The following is a 21,451-nucleotide window of genomic DNA, read 5'->3' on the forward strand; positions in this document are numbered from 1 at the left end:
TGTCTATGCACAGCACAGGGATACTTAGCAGGGCAAATGCACAGCTCAAGTTGCTACTTTTTTAAAAAACATTGTCACCTAAGGAGGTGTTTGTATATCTACAGACACATCCCTTGTGGAAGTAATATGCTGAAGGTATGCTAATGGCAGAAGTTAATGTTCTTTTTCCCACTCCCATTTCTCCCTAAGGTGTCTGCCTTACCCAGCCTGTTGGTTGGCTGGGTGATTTTGTTGACCCGCACTTTTAGCAGTGTAGAAGTCCTCTGGAGAAGCTGGGTCAGTCCTGCCAATTTACTTTGACAAATATTCTTCTTTTCATTGTGAATACAAACTAGCAGGAGATCCATTCTTAGGTCCCCCATGAAGTGGCACTTAGATCAATGTAAAAACCTAAAGCAAGAACTCTACAAGGATCCAGCTCTGAGAATTTATTATAATAATATAAAAATTCATATTAGTGTGTTTGTTATTTTTTTATTTGCATTACTTTATGAATACAAGTCAAACCCAGCAAAGGTCATCTTTTACTTTTTGTTTAGTTCTGGTGCCAACTGAATATGTTGGAGTAGTTACTGCTTGTGAATGTCATATAAATATACCTGTTATACACTGATAGTATATTCTGAAGTATTTCTCTTTAATTTAAAAATTTCTATACTGGTTTATTTACTATGCCTTATGCACTGTTACCTGCTAAAACAAATGGAAAATGTGGTAGCATGCTGTCCAGTGTTCTATAATGTTTGCTAGCTAAAATCATGGCTTTAGACAATGTGTTGCTGTTTAGAAGATGTTTAATGGTTCTATATCTGTCTTAAAATATCACAGGCTACTTTTAGTAGAAGTCACCATTAAGTAAGTAGCAGTAGCATGGAAAGGTAACTTTAATATTCTCATTTTTCCAGAAGAGAGATCTCTGTCCTTTTAACTAACCTTAGGTAAAATAAAATGTGTACTATCCCATTTATTAGATTTTTGTGCTATCAGTTACTACTTTTACACAGCCAGTGTTCAATGCTGTATGACTAAATTCCTCGTATCATCTCTGTATTTGACAGGTCAATATATGTTCTGTTGAAACAGAAAGGGAGGAAAGAGCGGGCAGGTTTGTTCCGGAATTAAATAAGGGCCTTGCAGAGAATTGGCTTCGCTTCCTATTTTATGCAAGATATAAAATCAAAATATTTTTAAAGTAACTTAAACTGGTTTGGGATTTTTCCCTCATTTTGGAAGAAAGAGGTGGAAAAATAATTACTTAAAATTGAAAAAACCCTATAAACAAAAGCGATGTTCTGTTTCATTTGGGGTGCAGTAAAAACAAAACAAAAAAAAAATGTCTTGTAAAAGTTGTAAGCCAAGAAATAAATAAAATAAAAGCATCAGTCATTTCTATCACTGGGGAACTTTTTTCATCTAAGCACATATGAACAATTGATCCTTGTAGTCATATATAGCAGTAAACATTAATAACTTAACAGTCTGAAGTCAGTGCTGAAGATATGGAGCATTATTGAAAGATGGAGTCGAGCAGGTGGCACTTTAATATGTTCAGTGTCATGGTTGACTCTAAAGACTAGTAGAATGAAATTACTTGAGGTTCTAAAGATTTAAAAAGCGAACTCATTTTGCTGCACTAAGGAAATGCTACTGATCAGGCTTTCTGTGTCCCTTTTTTCTAGGCTAGAAAATATTAACCCTGAAGAAAATGACATGGTAAGCCATTCTCTGAGGAGATTTCTTGATGTCAGTCTTATATCTTAGAGGCTTAAGTTCAATTGAGTGGGTTTCAAGAACTAAGATGTGGGAAAAAGAAGAATTGACACACTAATAATGTACATCTTTGCTGCAATATGAAAATTCAATAACTTCACTCAGTCAATTTACAATTCACATGTGCCTATTAATTAAAACCCTATATTAAATAAAATATATTAAAACTTCATGTCTGACTAACATATAATGCTGTTGGTAGACATTACAGGAATTACTGAACAGAATAAACAATGCAGACACAGGGATAGATATACTGAAGAATGGAGCTATAATTCTGAACCGAATACACAGGACCAAAGAACGTAAAAAGAAAATAATAGCTGAGGAAATGAATGCAGTAATAGAACAACGGGATGCTGCTTTATCTCAAGTAAGTCTCTACAAGTATATATTCACTCAGAAGCAAATTTCTTTTTTCTTTTTTTTTTTTTTTTTGGAGAGGGGCAGGGGTTGGTTTACTTTTGGGGAAGAAAATTATTTTATTTACTTTTCTCTCTTGAAAATCTCAAAGGAGAGCCCTTGTAGTAAATGTCTGATTACTGATCAACTTTTTGTTATGGTAGAAGTGGCCTTTAAAATGGCATCACTGTGTTTCATGAGAAAAGTTTTGTTTCTATTTTATGCGCTTCATTGCTAACTGTCTTCTTTCTAAAACAAAATCATTTTCAGTGAGTTGACCAATCTAAAAAGCTATCAAGGGCTTAGTTTTGCAGTATGCTGTATTGGTAAAGTGCATTGGATGACAATTAACCGGGACAGAAGGATTTATAAAGGGTTACAAGTAGCAAAAATATACATTAAAGGAAGGTAACAGTACCACATGCAACAATGCAAGCAATTCCTCCCTTTGTTGCTTTGCATTCAGGAGATAAAAATCAGCATGTGGTCCTTGACTCTCAAAGTCTTACCCATCTACTACGTGACCTGAAAGAATCTGGGTTCTTTTTTCTGCTCAGATCACTCATTGCCTGCAATTTCCTATTTTGACAGAACAGTAATTGTCTTCATTCTCTTCACCATAAAGAGAGTCTCCTTGCTTTTCTCTTCTCATGGAAGAGTTTTTCTGTAGTTTTTTTGGTTTGGGTTTATGTTTTTTACCCACCATTTTTTCATGGAATTTTAACTCAATAGGAGTAAGTTTTAGGGAGGAACAGTCCAAGTAGGGAATGTATCTCCTGAGAAAAGATCTTAGACTGGATGAAACTCCTTAAGTATTTATGACAGGCAAGAAATTTCATCTGACTCTTCTAATACTGAATATTTTGATTTTTAATGTAAGTAAGCAAAGTTAGCTCACATGTAACTAATTTCTACTAGATTTAAAGTCAGGTTTGTGATCTTTAATGATATCAATAATGTTAATTGAATTTATGTTCTATTGAGAAGTCCTCTGATAAAAGTGCCCCCTCTACACTGTAATTTTCGCACTTTTTTCAGTCATTGTTTTTACATTCTCTCCTTGTTTAACTTTGAAAGCCCCATCTGCCTGGTGCTTAAAATATTTTGTGTATCTGTCAAGTATGTATTACAAAAAATCTTAATGTACTATTGGTGGTATTTTACTTTCTCAATCTATTTTTTCCTTTTATAATAATATTGCTGGAATGTTTCCCAGCACAGCTACTGGGAAACATCCAGCAGCCCTTCTAAAAGTTTATGTTCTTTGTTCTTTGCACAGGGCATTTGAAAAGTGCGTAGCTTGTAACAGGAAAGCTTTCAGCAAAAGAGAGGGATCTCTTGATATTTTTATTTTCACTTTTTTAGGTTTTGATTCTTTGTTGATGTGGACTTTTAGGCATGCTTGGACCATAAAACTTCTATGGATGTCAGAAGAATATCATTGTTGGGCATTTTAATACACATTTTAATTAAATGATTTTAAGCTGCCTGTTTAAGGAGTAATATTTTCCAAGTAATCATCTTGGATTAAAAAAGTTAATCAAGATAATTATTTTAGCTAAAAATGGCTCAAGTGTCACCACTAGCAAAGCCATCTTTAGGCATATCAGTAAAAAGCACAGGTAACATTAAGCAGATACTGCAGCTGAAAAATTAATAGATTAATAAATCCTCACAAAATGAAGATGTAAATACTTGGTATTTAGATGTAGTACTATGATACTGCTAGCCATTTATACCACCATTGTTTTAAATTAATTGTTATTAGTAAAACTACTCAGCATGTGTTTTCAAATATATGATGATTTTACAGATGTTACTGTTGAATCTAGAAAATAGGTCCTTGGAATTGAAGCTACCTTTTCAACCTGTGTTTCTCACTTGGTGATTCCTTGGGAATTCGTACCATACTTGAATTATTAGTAGTCTTTTGTTAACATTGCAATAGCAGTAGTTATTACAGTGCTAACAGCAAGAACAATAGGAGAGGGATTCTACATTAGACCACAAAGGGACTAGATATAATTCAGGGGATGTATATGCTTAGCATAACAAATGCAAATTATTGGAAGTTAGATCTGGGGTTGCCTCAGGCATTCATAACATCTGCAAGTTAAAATCTTTTTTCTTTTTTTTTTTTTGTGGAAGTGACATCAGATATGAAGGGGGGAATTGAGAGCAGGATGAGAAGAGGCAGAAATAGAGTAAACCATTAGCATGCTGTGGCTATCCTCTGGAAAACGCATTTGTAAAGTTCAGAGGTCACTGGGCAGGGGAGGTTGGATGTTTCATGACACATGGTGTTGCTTTGTTCTTGGGTGCTGTTGTGTGGTGCTGGAGACTGCAATGTCATTTCAGTGACCACCATAGCTGGTTCCATATGATAGGGAACTAGCTACATGATAACAAGTGATGGGACTGACTGTGTTTAGTGGAGCTGCAGCTATTACTTTTCGCTGTGATTTTCTTCACAATACCCCGGCATTTGGCAATTGAGCACAGTGAATATAAGTAGCATTTAGCTTTTGGGGTTAATTCACAGGATTTTTGATTTTTCTGAGTAAGAAACAATGATGTGAAAGCCTTCACAGCTCAAACACATTGCATTGATTTCAAGTGAGGAATAAAGTACATTTCTAGAGAATGAATGTTTTATAAACTATGCATTTCCTATGACCACGCAAATACAGATTACTTCCAACTAGTCTTTTAAACTCAGTTTTATAATGTTTTTTCTGGTAGCTATACTACTGAGCTGCATTTAACTGGACTGCAGTTGCAGCATACTCAATCATTAGCTAGTGAATTTTAGCTTGGATTTTGCTTGAATATTTTTTTTATTCTTCAAAATTGAAGAGCACTGTCCATGTCTTAGAAAGGCCATGATAATGTTATTTCTAGCTGTAGCATCCAAGAACCTCTGCATATTTTTTGAGATTTCCAGCGTGAGCATTGCTTCTCACTAGGAAGCAGATTGAGGCACTTCTATCACTGTATTGAGCTGTGGAAGTGTATGTAATCTCAGATCTTTCACTAGATTGCTGAGCAAATATGCAAACTACTTTTTGTATGTGTGAAAACAAATGAAATGGTATAAACTCAAATATTTGATACTACTTTTAGTATGTATTTTCAAGTGAATAATAAACAAACAACTAAAGCATGGCTAAACATTGACATCCATCTTCTGCTGTATCAACCCCCTTAAAAAAACAAACTCAACAGTTTGGTTGTATTTGCTAAGATATGTTTGTTAGTGAACAGATATTGTGTGATACTGAGGATCTTTAGTGTGTTTTATGACTGATCCTCTGAAAGAAATAAGAAATAAATGTCTGTAACATTCCGTTTTGTCTTAACCCATTCAAGGAAAAAAGGTGTTTGTCCAGTTGATAATAAGACAGCTTTACCTTTCTTGAGAAATTTTTCATGCTTGAGTAATCCAGTTAGTGACAGACATTTAGTAGAGATTCCATATGGCAGTCATATTGTGTAATCCTCATAAAATACTCTAAAGAAGTGATTTCCAGCAGGAGGCAATACAGTACAATGTCTCAACTACCTATTAGCCACATCACACCTTATGGACAGGAATGTTGATATCATTACAGGGTTGGCAGCTGAAAACTTGAGTAAGTCATTACAATTACTTTTATTCTGGTTTAGACAAGAAAGGGGACCTTTTAATTGGTACAGATTGAAGGAAGTGATTTTTTAAAGCTTATTAAGAGATTAGGAGATTGTGTGTTTGATGTTTCCAGTCCTAACTAATTCTGTAAATGTGGGAAGTTTTAATTTGTACAGTCAGTTCTATACAGAGTTATAAATGTTAAAGATATATAATTTGCTGTTAAGGAATAGCAGTGGTTTCATGGCTGGCAAAGTGTCATCTCTAGTACACTGATCTTGAAGCAATAACATAACTGGCAAGCAAACCTGGTTTTACAGCTTTGAATAGTTTGACCACATCCTGCTGTGCAGGAACATGCTTATGACTGTTCATGTAAAAAATTGGCAGGCACCCAGTTGCTCATCTGAAGCAAGTTAAAGAATCCTTCTCCAACTTGAGGCGCTGTTTGGCAGCAGGCGGCACTTTACCGTCTTTGAAAACAATGACGAGATGCATTACGCTTGACTTCCATCATTATCAGTTTCGACTAATGACTAATAACTGATAAATGTCTGTGCTTACAACTAGTCAGCTTCTTGCTAGCTTTTTGTTGTTGTTGTGTGTTTTTGTTGTGCTAAAGCAGTTTCCCAGCTTTTACACCAAGTAGTGTGAATAGTGTGTAGAACTCTGTTACCTGTGATTCACAGAGCATTAAGGGATTCTCAGCAGATGAGTGAACAGGTCTTATTGAGGTAGTAAGAGCTGTATGAAATGTAAAAACAAGAAATGTAAATGAAAAAAAATATTTACAGATCTTGGACCCCTAGTTGGGGAATACTCAGGTGGCAGGTTACAATGCCTCATGACTCTTGGGACAGAGGTAATCCTTTTGCAAACCAAACCACAGTTTGGGACATTAGTTTTTGTACTTTTAATTCAAAGTTTGGTTTTATATTACTCTGTATTTTGGTACCCTTTGGCACTTCTTGATTAAGGATGCTGATCAAGTTCTTGGCTGGCAGGAGTATATCTGATGGTATCCTCCTACCTGCTCTCTCAAGGTCTCACCCTACTTTTCCCTTTACCACTGATATATGGGAACAGGAAAAGAAGAGGTAGGATGCTGTATTCACAGTTGTTTATGAACCAGGCAGCTGCTGTTGGGTACTGATGATTTTTATCCTGAACTTATTTCAGGAAGAAAGTTAAAGTAAAGGATATGTTTCTTGTACTTTGAGGACCCAAGAACCATGCTTGTTTCACTAATGGCTAGTTTCCTTTGGGAAGGCCACAGCAAGTTGCTGTTGTTCTCATTTGCATCCTTCTCTCTGAGAGGTAGCTGATGAATGGGCGTGGGGAAATTCCTTGCCATCAGGATGGTTAAACAGAGAGGACACCTGTCTGCAAGATTCCCCTTTTTGCCATATGAATCTAGTCCAAGTCCTGAGAGAAAACATTAGGCATTTGGAGTAAGATATAGAGTAGATTAAAAAAGAAAAATAATTTGAGATTTAGCATTAACAATCACACAGTGACTGCAGGGAGTAAAGAAAGAGGGGTTGATGAAATAGTTGTCAGTTTTATTTGGATTCATCACCGACCTAAGGTAAAGCTCACAAATATCTCTTCTTTGGAGATAATGCTGAGTAAAAGGGATCCTGAAGGGAGATCACAAAAAGCCAAGTTATATGAGCAGTGGTTGTGATTAGCAATATTAGTTCTAATTAATTAAAATAATTTAATTTAATTAATTTAATTAATTAGTATTAATTGCATTGCACTGCAAGAATGCTTTAAAATGTCACTTTTTGTTTCCTCTCTACCTAAATAAAGATAATCCTTTGAAAGTTTGTCTAAATTCATGTTTTAAGAAGCCCATGTTGTACTGAACATGGTTAAATCCATGTTTTCTTTGCTCCTTCTCAGAATAAACCAAGTGAATGTCACCAAGTGCCAAACCAAGACAGTGATTCCTGCATTTGGGACACATGGAGTAAAACTATTGTGAATGATGATAAAGAGCATCAGGAATCTTTTGCATCTCAGAAAAATGCAGGATCTTCATTACTTGGCTACTGAGTTTTTCTAAAAACAAACTCAGTTTGAAAATATATAATAATTCTTTACTTTCCAAGATGATTAGGTGTGCTCTGACTCTCTACCTTAGGTATATTTGTGCTGGCTTTAGCATTAATATTTTCCAGGAGAAAATTCCATAAAATATTTGGCTACATTTAGGAGATCATGAAGTATTTTTTGCCTCTGAAGTAGGAACTTTAGTCCACTGGAGGCTTAACTAGAGAGGAAACTGGACAAACTTGATTTCTTACGTGGGTTTTCTGATTTGTGTAGAATGTCGTCCCCCCCAAAAAATAATACCTGTTTAATCTTTTGCGATAGTGCTCTGTGTAATTTGATCAGAGTATTTCACAGTTATTACACAGGTAATTCACAGTTTTGAAAGCATTAAGAGCTTTCACGGAGGAGTGGTGAGATGTTCAAACAGGACAGTCGGAGAAGGTTTAGGGACACTACAAATCCATGTTTGTGGTGTCTGTCTCTCGCACTGACACAGCAGAGGTTGTGATTTCTCTGTAGACAGGTATCTGTTGATAGAGCATGAAGCTCTTTGGTTTCTCTGCAGTTGAAATTTCATTAGTGAAAGCAAGTATTTTTCAATTTATTCCTTAGTGTAGACTTCAGTGAGTGGTTACATGAAGGCCTGCATTTTTTGAGTTAATACTTGCAGCTTGAAGTGCAGGTCAGATGGTAGGTCATGAGTGGAGGGAGAGGAGAATCTGAAGGAAATTACTCTGAGGAGCTGTTATGCTGAACTTTTGTATTTAGTCCATGAATGCTAAGTGTGAGTAAATATGTAAATGTTAATGAAGTGTTTCCTTGAAGAGAGGGATTACGGTTTTTCTTTTTGAGCTTTAGAAGCAAAATTTTAATTGATACGCATTTCTTCTTTTTGCTGCCATAAGGTTTTGACTGAATGATGCCTGGAGACACATCATTGTTTGCATTGTTAAATCACCTGTTGTTCCTCTGCAAACAGTGTGTTGTGCAGAATTCAGAAAATACATGTCTGCATAGTATTTGAGGGCATGATCAAGCCTGATATCTTTAATTGTAAACTTTAATGAATTTCCAGTTGAACATTTATCCTCTCTTCAGTACCTAGAAACTCCTCACCCCTTTGAAAATGGCAGTAAATTTGCATGCAAGCTTGTTCCATTAATTGCTATTTGACTCATCTATCGTGGGCTAAGCTTTATATTCACACAGCTTAGACTTTCAAGCCAATTTCAGGAATTAATTTAAATATTTAATGTCAAAACCCTAGGATGAAAGAGAGGAAAAATGTTTTGTATGCTTATTGATCACCTGTTTCAGTAGCAAAAACCTGTAGAGGAAACTTCCAATGTGATAAAAGCAAATTCAAAGAGTATTCCCTCTGAAGAGTATCACTGTGCATGCAATAAGGTTTATAGGTACCAAAACTCTTAATGCAATAAGGTCTGTAGGTACCAAAACTCTTGTAGAGGTACCTTAAGTTTTCCATGATGCTTCAGAGTTTCAAGTTAGGTACTGAGTGTTGAATCAGATTTTGCTGTAGTTACTTGTTGGATAAAATGTTGGATTTTCTTAAAAATTGGAAAAAAAAATAAAACTGTGTGCTTTATATGAAAAGATGGTTTCCTTAGTCAATTTTCTAAGGAAACTTTATGCAAAATTACTTTGTTATTTTGGATACACAGATGAGTTTGCATAAGAATTCTTTTGATAATCAACAAAGAAGATTTTTATGTTTCATTTTCATCATTAATCTGGAGTCTAAAATTCTAATTCTAAAAACATGCACATTCACTTGCTTCTCCTACCTTGACCCTTCTTCAATGTTCATAAGTTGCAATTTTGTGTTTTATTATGCCTGTATGAGCAAATAAATAGTGGTGGATCTGGACTATGAAGTAGTTCTCAGCATCTGACATCCACATTAATCCCTTTCCAGAATGGGAAGGGGGGCATTTCTTTTGGTTTGGTTTGGTTTGGTTTGGTTTGGTTTGGTTTGGTTTGGTTTGGTTTGGTTTGGTTTGTCTGGCTTTTTTGGTCAGATAAGCTGTAGTCAAGTCCTATAGACTGAATACCATTTCTGTCAGAATGCATTAGGTGAATTCCTGGAGTGCATCTTTGAGTTTGCTTAAATCAAAAAAGGAATCCAGTTTGTTTTCTCAGATAGCACTCCATGGTGCAGAACAAAGCATAATAAGTAGAGAAAGTACTAAGTAGCATGCAAATTGTGTATTACATGAAATTAAGGATAAAAATGAGATGATTTTAAGAAAGAGAATGAGATTTAAAATAAATAAGGAAGTAAAAGCTATCAATGTTCTTGGAGAAAGTATTCTAGTATGTTTGTATTCAGACTTTTTCCTTTGAAAATTATTAGACTACTTTATATGCAGACTTTTCTGTTGCTGATTTTTGTCCTGTTGTCAGGATGTAAATGAACTTGGTTCCTTCAAGTAAAAATAAGTTTCAAACTAGTAGCATAAATTGCAAATAAAGTGATACACAGAATTTAAAGTTTGGATTTAATTGTGCAGTGGAGATATCTTCAAAGAATATCAGGAAAACTATATTGCTGATTGTGCCCCTTCTACAACATCAGTAATTGGCTAAGAGTGTTGGAGCTAAAAAGAATGAATAGAGCTACTTTTTGTTGACTTAGTTTATTTTTATTTCCAGAGTCCCTGAGGTGAAATATTGACCTCTCTTCCAGCACTGCAATACCCTCCACAGTCATCCTTATGATTCAGCATGTGTGCTAAGCTGTAAAGAGAGGAGATGAGTAAGGCAGCTAAGGTCTAGCAGTAACAGAGGATGTAAGGAAGAATTACTGTGATGATGATAAGCTGATTATTCATTTTCAACAGAATTGTAGATAACTGTGACTGAAATTTGGGACTTAAAAATGTTTTTGTTAATTCCATTTTCTTTCTAGGTTTTTAAGTGTTTTTAAATGATCATGTAACAATTACCAAATGGAAGTTTTCTCTCTTGGTTTGGTCTGAATATCATGACCTTTTTTTTCCTTTGTGAAGCTGTTAATCAATTTTTCCAAGTCCTTAGGCTTGACGAAATTATTTTACATATTCTGATTTAAAGTATGTAGTGCTCCTGACGAAAAAAAAAGGAACAAGAAAATCTATCAATATTCTCTTTATGAAGGAGAGATTTCACAGTAGCATTAACTTATCTTTGTCTGGTTCACCAAGTATGCCTACATTTGTTTGTTGTATGGCTTTACTGTTTCGTGCTTCAGATTGTGAGTATCTAGGATTTAGCCTCTTTTCCATGTTCTGTTTATTCACTGTTAATTATTTTTCAAGCTGAGTTGCTTGAGAACAAGAAAAATTTAGCTTCCATTACCCTCTATTGCAAATGAAGGACAGGCTTTCCTGTTGCATGTAGTCTGCATGTGATTGTAAGATGCTCTGTAAGGGAACTTGTTCATGCTTTCTGATGTTAATACTTTGTTGTCATTCTTTTCAGTCATTAAAGTCATTGTCAGTTTTTGATTTACTGTTGAATATGAAGCACAAAATATCATTTTGATTTGTGGTTTACTTTTTTATTGAGAAAATGTCTTTAAGTTACACAATTCAGATACAAAGAAATACTTCTAGGCCCTTAAGAAGCTGTGACTAGGTAAAAAGTATACTTGTACCTATAATAAAAGAAAACTTATTGCAGATGAAGAACAGTATAAATCATACAAGTATGACAACTTTCTGCAGTTCTGAAGTTATTTATCAGAAATACAGAATACAAGTGGCTAACTACACAGTATTTAATTGGTGTAAAATACTGATGCAGTAACACTAATGAATGTACATGTTATATTGTTAATAACATAGAATTGACAACTATTTTTTGAGAGAGAGAGGAATTTGAATATTACCTATTATTTATTAGTTACTAGCTATAAATATGTAAATCTAAGTAGATAATTATATATATAGTCAAAATTGTACTATTTTCAGTTATGCTGTCGCTTATTTCTTAATTAGCTGTAACATCTTTCTCTGCTATCTGCAGAAGTATTACCAAAGATTAGAGGAGCCCCAAAAAACAGAGTAAAACTCTCTATCAAAAGAATGGCTATGAACATTTTGCTTCTAGTTGTCTCTTGAGTTGACTTTTCACCCATACGTAAGATTTCTTTCAAGTCTTGTTACAACAGTGATGAGGAATTTCTTGTTTCAGAGATGGTATTACAGATCCCAGCAATGTTAGGAAACGGTAGTTTTCACTAATTTTTTCCTGAAAATGCTCTGCTGTCTTGTATTCAGTATGGGAGTGAACACTAGACCTTTCTGTGAGTTTAAGACAGTTTTCTTTCTTAATCTACAAGCATTTTTTCATCCTCATTGCCTGGGGTCCTGTTCACAATCAAAATGTTAGGATTTCAACTGAATCTCGGTCTGAAAAGCAAGTCTTTTGTGAGCAAAGACTCACTGTGAGATGAGCATCCAGTGCCAGCCTTCAAGAAGTAGCAGCAAAATTACTGTTAATACCGTGTGCTAGATCGTTCCATCAGCTGGCCTTCTCCTGTAGGGCCGGCCAACAGCTGTGTCTCTGCTTGCATATTCTCCTTATGTCCTGTACGGTGTCTTCTGTGCTATCTAGACTCTTCCCAGCAGTAGTCATGCATTTTACCCATTTCATTTGTTTTGGCAGGCAGGCTATAATTTTGATTTCAGAAGTTCCCATAACATTCTTTTATCTTTGTGTTTTTCTTAATTTTTTTCTTCACTTAGGGAGTCCTGTTCTCTATACATGAAGATTGGAATTGCCAGGATGAGCGCAGTGTTGGTAACTGCACAGGCCAAAGGCAGCTGATTTTAGGTTTAAGCATTTCTCCTTTTCAGTAACATATCTGAAAGCTTTTAGGTCACTTGTTATTCAAAGCTGCAGGATCAGCCCACTTAAGAAGGTGCATCTATTTGGGTATCTAGTTACCTCAATCTCTGTAAAACACTTTAACAAAGCTAAAGCTAATTTTTTTTTACAGAGATAGAAACTTCAGATTTAACCACTATTTAAGATTTGCAGTCTTATTCATGTACCAAAATCCTACAGATATTTCTCTGTGTTACCAAAGCTGAGCAATACATAATTTCTAAATGTGTGGTTTTGTTTTAGTTTTGCAGAGCTTTGGTTTACTTTCTTGAATCTTTCTTTGTGGGATGCCTTTGTATTCTATGTATGATTTATTTAAAGTTTGTGCAAAGCTGATTAATTTCTTGATTTTTTAAAAATTATTTTCATTCCACTTTTTAGTGCATATAAGCGAACTGTAAAAGCTATCTGGAACACAATATATCTTTTTTCTGTTTTCTAGCTATATTTGCTGTTACTTTCTCTATATTGATGAGACAAAGTGTTTTTGCAATAATTTGAAGATTTTTAATTAGTTGCTCCATTTTCACCCTTATTCTTAGTTAAAATACTGCCATTAATATTGCTTTCACATAGTTATGTCCTTTAGTATTGAAGTTCCCTAAAAATCCATGGAAAAACTGTGAATAATACAGATTGAGATCATTTATTTGAAAAGTGTCTGTTGTCCCTGACTTATCTGCAAAGGTTTGTGTTTTCAACACCTCGTTGGTGTTTTAGTTTGTAATAATCTCTCGTTTAAAGTAGCTTTTATTACATGTTAAACAAGTTCTGTGTGGACATACTATACACCAGAAAATATTCAAGAACTGCTACTTAAGCAACTGATGGCACAATTGAGAGTATGAAATTTATCAGGACAAACAAACAGTATGTACTACAAGGTACACCTGCAATACCATGATTACAGTATCAGAATAAAAAGATTTTAAAACTCTGCCATCTATACAGTGATCCATGATACTGTTTTCTTGAAAAATGTGATGATATTTAAAGATGGACCAGAAGTATTCCTGTCCTTTTGTGCAGTAAATGCCAACTTAATGTTTCGGCAATAGCCTTGTTTGCATATGGATTTTACAAAAATCCATTGAAGATTATTTGAAAACCAGCTCATTATAATGACAGATTGCTTACCAAATTTTGTTTTCTTGTCAACTAATATTGGTTACATTCAATTAAACAAGGTTGTACTTTCTAAAAACAATCTCAATCTGCAGCTGAGTGCCTCGCTTATGTCTGCAAATCAGATTCCTAATTTCTAGATGCAGTTGGAAGATTAGGCTATGAATGTTTCTAAAATTTCTTCTTTTCATACAGCTTTCATATTTTCACTACCTCTATTCCACTATGTATATTCTTCCAATACCAACACTGCAGATTATTAAATGAGGGTGAGGGAAAGGCTTTAAACAAAAGCAATTGTCAGTTTTCTGTCATGGTGTGTTGTCAGATGTTTGACAAACTGTCTCTTGGCCGCGGGCCATCAGGTTGTAATGGAGCTGACTGCTCCTCTAGGAACCATCAAAACATGTGGCCACACGAACCAGTAGCTCCATGTCATTTGGTCACATCAATGAAGCAAAGGTTGGGGTGTAGTAATCCCAGTTCTGACAGGATCTTGTGGGTTGATTAAGATTCTTAAACTTCCTATGCTAATTCGTCATCCCACAAAACAAGAAACTGCTATTTACAAACTTGATATGAGTGTTGGAAAAAGTGATTAGTTGGTGTTTACAAAAAGTTACAACATAATTATTTATGAGTATAATTAAAGAAGAATCATGTAATAAAGAGAATATGTGTGGTAAAAAGGTGAAGTACAAATGTAGTCAAAAAATAAGCGGTGTAGTAAAGCAAACCTTTTTCCGACCGAGACAAGAGCTGAGAGTTAGAGAGTGTACATTGTGTGTGTACATTCTGCCATGCAAGAGAAGGGAAGAAAGATCCTGCATTTGAAGGAGGGAGAAACTAAAGAATTTGGAGATGACTTATGTTTCCTCCTTTCAGCAATGAAAGAGAAGTAAATTTAGGAAGTTATTTTAAAAAATAATTTATGGCTTTCTGAAATTTGTGTTCTGTCCATTAGTAACACATAATCTTTGACCAAAGCTACCTTGCAAATGGCAGATGTGGGGGTTGCATTGATTTGGAAAATGCGTGCTAAGACCATAAATAAAATAACATCAGAATAATATTTTTCTATTCAGATGCTTTGACTGGCTTCTTGGTAACTTTTCTTGTAGTACTATTTAGTAATTAACCATGATAGAAATTATTTCAGGTAGTCAGCAGGGTATTTAGGTCCTGGCTTTCTTGTAAGTAGTATATTAATGCATGTTCTGCTAAAATGGCAGATTTATTCCAAAACCTCTTGGGTGTTGTGTAATTTTATTCTTTAAATGTTTTTAAAGATGTTGAGGTTAATTACTCTGAATTTTTTCTATGTAGAAGTTTCTGCTCTGAAATCTTCTTTTGTATCTGTATGCTGGACTTGTTGATGTCCATTGAAAGTAAAACTGATCCTAGTCTAACTATTATTGCACTTGCAGACCTTTATTCAATGATTTACAATTTAGCTAATCAAGACTTCCTTTTTTTTTTTTTTTTGTCATCACTTTTAAAGGAGAATCTTGGCTCTTGAGTGCTCTTTTGCTCTTATGATAAAATTCTAATTAGTGTTTTCCATTTGCTGAATTATTTGGGAGTATTGATTTGGGAGTTATTCCTTTTAAATATAGCTCTGACATGTGAATTATAATGTCATTGTATTGTGACAGTGCTTAGTCTTTCTAAAACTCTGCAGTGGGGCGTGAGCAGGCGTACTTGTGTACTACTCATCTGCTTACATGCTTAGTTTATACATTATTTATTAGACTTATAGGCATGAAATTAAAAAATTGAATTAATAATGTGACTTTGATGTAAAGCAGAAGTTGCTTATTTATATGTGACAGGCAATTAGGAAAAAAACACTCTTAGTTTAGTTGAATGCATTTTTACTTACTTTCAGACCCAGTACAGCCTCATGAATAAATGTTTGACTCCAGGTTACTAGGTTTGTGTTTTGATTAGAAACAGCTCAGAGGTGGGGTAAGTTTGCTAACTTATATGCAATGGACACAGGAAAATGTGAAGGTGACCCAGTTATGTGGCTTCAGCAGCTCCTGCTGTTGTTTCCTCCTGCAGATCAGGAGTTTGTCAGCAGCCTCTGTTGGCACAGGCGTGGTCATCCAGTGCACAGCCAGCACAGGAACCCTGCTTGAATGACCTGTGAGTCACATACAGCTCCACAACGTCACCTTTACCTTTCTCTGTTTCTTGCACATTTTTATAATGAGTTTCATTGATTAGGAAAGTCTACGTGTGCTGAACTCACTGAAAAGCAGATCAGGGTTGTTTTGATCTCTGAAATTTCATTATTGCAAGGAAGAAAGAAAATGTAGAGAATGTGGTTGGGTGGGTATCAGTGCTGCTCAGTGCTGTGGAATCACTGCACGTGTAAGGATGGGTTAGCATGAAGGGTGTAAACAGTTAAACTTTATGGTCTAAATTTTCTGAATGTCTTACTGTACACTTACAGTTCCTTTAACTATTAAAATGAAAATAAGTGAAAACTTGTTTTGCTGCTTTTGAAGTGTTCAGAAATAGACAAGGAGAGGAATGGTAGGTGGAAACCAAGTCATGCCTACAGCATATTATCTGCCTTAATGCTGCAGGTTTCAACTGACTCACAGTGACAAAGGAAACAAAAATGCTTTATTTGTCTTTTGATGCATTTATTTTTGTAGCTTTTTGAAGCAAAACACCATTGCATTTACAAAAATAAAAGGGAAACATTTACGTCTAAGTGTTTCTCTTACTAATAGAATGTAAATTTTTAAAGATGCATATGTTTCTGAGACCTAAACTCTACAAAAACACTTTTCTTTCTTGAAATTCCAGTAGTTCTAAGCTGCTGGGCATTGTATAAATAATCATTCAAACACATTTGTTGATGGTTTGCCAAAACTTTGAAGTTAAGTAATTTTTCTCAGAGGTTAGAAAACCTTAATTCAAAATTATAATTTAAAGGAAATTTTGTCTAGTGATTATTGTGTAGAAACTCATTTATTTCTTTATTTTTTTTTAATTATTACTTTAGAAGTAAAAGGATAAATTCTATTTATATAAGTGCTTCCAAACATCTGCAGTTCAAAGTACATAATTCACAGTGACACCAAAGGTTGGTTTGTGTTTTGACTGGATGGCTTTGGTATTATTTTTGTCTGCAAAGGAAAGAGTGTATAGCATCCAAGTGGTGCAAGATGTTTGCCTCTCCAGAAATTGTGATGAATTTGGGACAAGGGGCAGACTGTTAAAAAAAAAAAAATATTGAGGGGAGGGAGAAGAAGGGCAGTCAGAGTAAGAACTTTTGAGTTCCATGTGGCATATTTGAGCTGGGAGCTGGTCTGAAGTACAGATCATTATAAACAAAGTAAGAATAGTTAAACAAAATAAACAATTAAGAGAAGAATCAGTTGAATTGTTTTTGTTTGCTTCACATGCTTATTTATTTTATTCAGGTTTCAACAGGTGAAGACTTTTAAATATAACAGGTGAAAAACTAGCTTTGTTTCATCTTTTTCATGTTTGGTGTCTGGAATAATTATTTGTACTTCAGTTGTTCACTGCAATGAATATTTGTTAACTAATTTCAAAACATAGCTGTACTTTATCACTTCTGGAAGTATTACACTATGTAGTAGTAGGATCTCAGTAGCCCATAAACTTCAGTGATATCGAGGCATTTTCCATCAATACATGGTGTGTCACTTACTTTGCTCATGAGCATGTTACTTAAAATGCGTAAAGGAAAAAAATTCATGTGGGAAAATAGTTCTGCCATTCAAATGGACTCTGACTTTCCCAGAGTTTCGAGAACATAAACCATTTTCCCAAATTATTCAGTAGGAACTAGGTTATTTTTATTTCACACTACTTCAGTAATTGAGAATTCCAGTTCAGCAAGGTCTTTGTGCATAAAAGTCCACAGACTGTGGCAGAGTACTCAGTGTTTGAAGTGAAGGCACTGATATGCAATCAAGTCATTATGCACTGGCTGACCCAGAGTGAGTGACTTAGCACTCACTTTTGATTTTTGTGTGACTTGAATAAAAATATGTTACCTTAAATTTAATGACAGAATTAAGCTAGTTGTGGGAGGCTGTGGTTATGTATTTTTAAGCGAGGGAGACTTCAGAAGACTGACTGGTGAGATCAGATCAGACCAAAGATCCACCTGCCTCACCAGCCTGACCTCACTCAGGTCAGCAGAGGAACAAGCACGTTGCAGGACCTCCATCTAGGCACTGTGGCTTTTCTCAGCAAGCTCCTCAGGTGTGCTCTTGTGTGTTTATGCCAGTGCTGATTCTTGAGTTTGTAAGCACTGCAAGTTTTGATAAGGACTTTAGATGAACAAATGTGTTCTAATGAAATATTATCTTTTGTATGTCAATCAAATATTGTTCAGAATTCAGGAAAGAACTTAGTGCAGAATTTTGCCTCATATTAGTACATTTGTTTCGTTAGACTTTCACCCCCATACCTCTAATAAAAGAGACAAATCAATTCCTCTCCTTTTTCCCTAACATATAAATGGCATAATGTGTTGACTTTTTTTTTCCCTAGCATATTGCCTAAGTTCAAGAGAGGTTAGTCTGGATTCCTTTTAATGAAAGGCAATGAAAAATATTATATGCCATATAGTAATATTAAAAGCAAATATAGATGTAACAGGATTAAATAGCCACCAGGACTGCATTTGTAGTAAGGAAATGTTACAGTTTTCTGTTATAATCTGTTTTAGCTTTTGCTTCCTGAGCCAGGTAGTTTCACAGTACCCTTTCCTGGGTCAAATCTGTGCTGATATACAAAATAAGAAATTTATCTGACGTTACCATCCTTGTTCAATGAGATGAGAGCCAGGGACCCTGGTGTAGCAAAATAGTTATGTCTTTTTGAAAGCACGTGAACAGCCTGATTTGACCTAAGAAGTGCAGTTAAAGAGGCCTCTGCTTGAAACCTCTGGGGATAGGTGTTGTCTTCATACAGCCTACACAGGGACCAACTGGTTGGGACCAGGAGGTTGCTCTGTTCCATGTTAATGCTTTGCTGTATTCTGTCTTTGTCCCTACTAACATTATTTCTCCAATGGCTTGCAGGTTTTTCTTTACTTTTATGTCATGTCTGAACCTTTTACTTTGAGAGCACCTCACTGAAGAATCATGTTAAATAATGATCAAAAAATAGCTCATCAATCTGTGTAGATGTGGCAGGCACTGTAACACTATCTTAACGTGTTACAGGTACAAGTTGTAGAAGAAAATGCTGAAAAGCTGACAGCATGTTAAAGATGATTTGTTTATACAAGTGCTAAAGTTATGTTTGATATGTTAATGCAACCTCATTTTCTAGTAAAGGCCAAACACTATTAAGTGGTTATTTGCATTGATTTTTCTATCTTCTGAAATACTTCATTCAAGGTAAACCATCTTTACTCCTTTCCTATAACCGAAACTGGGGCTGTCATTTAACAGTCACTTTCTGGGTGGGCCTCATGGACTTTTATTCTCCAGGTCCATTTCTTGACCTCTTCATCAGTGTCCCTTTTAGCAGGTACTCCTTTTTCAATTTGTCTGGCTTTTCCCTGGGGTGTTCCATCACTGGAGAGTCACTGAAAGGGGTCAGCACCCACTGCAGCTTCAACCAGTGCCTCTCACAAACATCTCATTCTGCTGAATCATGTTACCTGATGCTCACTAAAAAAGACTCAACAGTAGCCTAATAGTTTACATTTTAAGATGGGAGGGAAGGATATGTTTACTTGCTGTCTATCCTTGCTTTCCTGGCTGAATCTCTTCTTATCCTTTTGGTATGTTACCTGCTTTGCTTTTCATTTTGTGTCTTAGCTGCTTGTGATACTTCCTGTGCTAGGTACAAAGGTATTTGTTTCCAGCAACTGAGTGTATTTAGAAGAGTTGCATGGTGGAAATACACTTAAAGAGAAGATTGAATCCCTGTTGCTGGGAATGGATGATATTGTACTGGCAGCTGTACAGCTAGACACTGATGGTTAAAGGAACATTTGGAGTAGGGTTAATGAGGTTCACTGTCTGTCATGTACATTATCACCTGAATCAGGCTAGCTAAGGTAGGAGACTTTTTGGGGGAAATCCTTCAGAGAGGAGAACAAAGGTGTGGGTTTGAAAAAAGAGAGAAAACCTTTGTCAAGATTGATTTGGGGGTGGGGATTTTTGTACCTTTAATTTTGTACCTTATCTTGCTTCTGGCCACAGAGCTGTGAATGCACACGGCAGACCTCACAGTAAAGTTAATTCTTAGTAAGATGTTTGTGTGATACCTTCATAAAATTATTTTACCATTTCTGAAGCTTTAATATCCTTTACTCAGAAAAGTCATCATTGTTCTGATGAAGACATTTTCTCATTGACATCTGTCTACACTGCTGTCGTGCTCTTTGATGTACTTCAAGTATCTGAGGAAGAGAAGCAGTTTTCTCAATTAACAGCCTGTGTTTCATAATGTGTTGAACTCATGGGAATTTGCATTTAAGGACAATTAAACCTCAGATCCAATGTTTAGGTAACCTGTGTTATACAAAATATATTGTCTGTTTGAAGTTTTCCCAAGTATGAATTTTCACAGTAATTTGAAGATAACAGAATTTAGACATAGTATTTCAAATTAAACACTTCCATTAGTTTTCAGCTTTCTTTAAAGGACACATCCAACATTTCCTTTTTATCAGTACCAAGTTGGATGATGTCTTCTCTTCAATGTGCTCCAAATGGTATTTTTATATATGTTATTAGAAGGAAATTCAGTTTCTTACATGCAGCTGTTGGCATTTTAGAGCCATGGAATGAACCAATAAAAACACGTGTTCTTTTAAAGAACATCTATTTTTACTGGACCTTGCTAACAACTGGTGACACAGAATTCAAAAAAATGTTGGCTCAAATGAATAGAAGGGCTGCATTGTTTTAAATTCTATTTTTAAAACTTTTCTTAACAGCAAGGTTGCACTAAAATTTCATATATTACTGCTCTTATGAAATGGAATGCTTGCTTTTAGAATGCTATTTCAATATTTTAAAAGTATCTCAGGCATCAAAGTTATAAAGTGTAAAATTTTATTAAGACGTACACAGTGTTGCTGTTTAAGACTATTATTATAATGCTTTCACAAAGAAGGTAGTTGGAGATTTTACTTCCTACACAGCCAAGAATAAATCAGAATATCTTCTGTTAATACATTGTTTCCAACATGGTAAAACACTTAAGTGCAAAGGTCAAATTAGCTCACCATTTCTTTCAATGATGTCCCAAATCAAATTCAAGCAGTCTACTACTTGAAAATGCCCCAGATATTGGGTTGTTTGGGTTTTTTTTTTCAGATATCAGCTATCAAAGTAGAAATGAAGTGAAAGAGAAATTACAAAATGTTCCCAAGTTTGATGTAAATACAATTATATCAAGGTTGACTTGACAAGGAGCTTTATCCATTTTATGTTACCTGTGTTGCATCTTTACTGTACTTTACTTGTTCTGTGTATCTGCTCTGTACACCAAGGTCTTCTCATGAAGTCCCGTAGCTAGATTTTGCTGTTGGCATATTTTCACCTACCTTTTGGAAAC

The 21,451-nt window shown here is 35.2% G+C and overlaps 1 protein-coding gene across 3 annotated transcripts in view; it reads left to right on the forward strand.

Annotated features, from left to right (window-relative positions):
* MIPOL1 (mirror-image polydactyly 1) overlaps positions 1-21,451 on the forward strand; it is a 162,475-nt gene that overhangs the window by 42,664 nt on the left and 98,360 nt on the right. For all 3 annotated transcript variants that reach the window (XM_015631290.3, XM_015631286.3, XM_015631287.3), the window contains 2 exons: positions 1,680-1,713; positions 1,973-2,143. In XM_015631290.3, coding sequence (XP_015486776.1) covers positions 1,680-1,713; positions 1,973-2,143 — 205 coding nt within the window. The remainder of the gene's footprint in view (positions 1-1,679; positions 1,714-1,972; positions 2,144-21,451) is intronic.

This window comes from Parus major, chromosome 5, assembly GCF_001522545.3.
Source record: "Parus major isolate Abel chromosome 5, Parus_major1.1, whole genome shotgun sequence".
NCBI lineage: Eukaryota > Metazoa > Chordata > Aves > Passeriformes > Paridae > Parus > Parus major.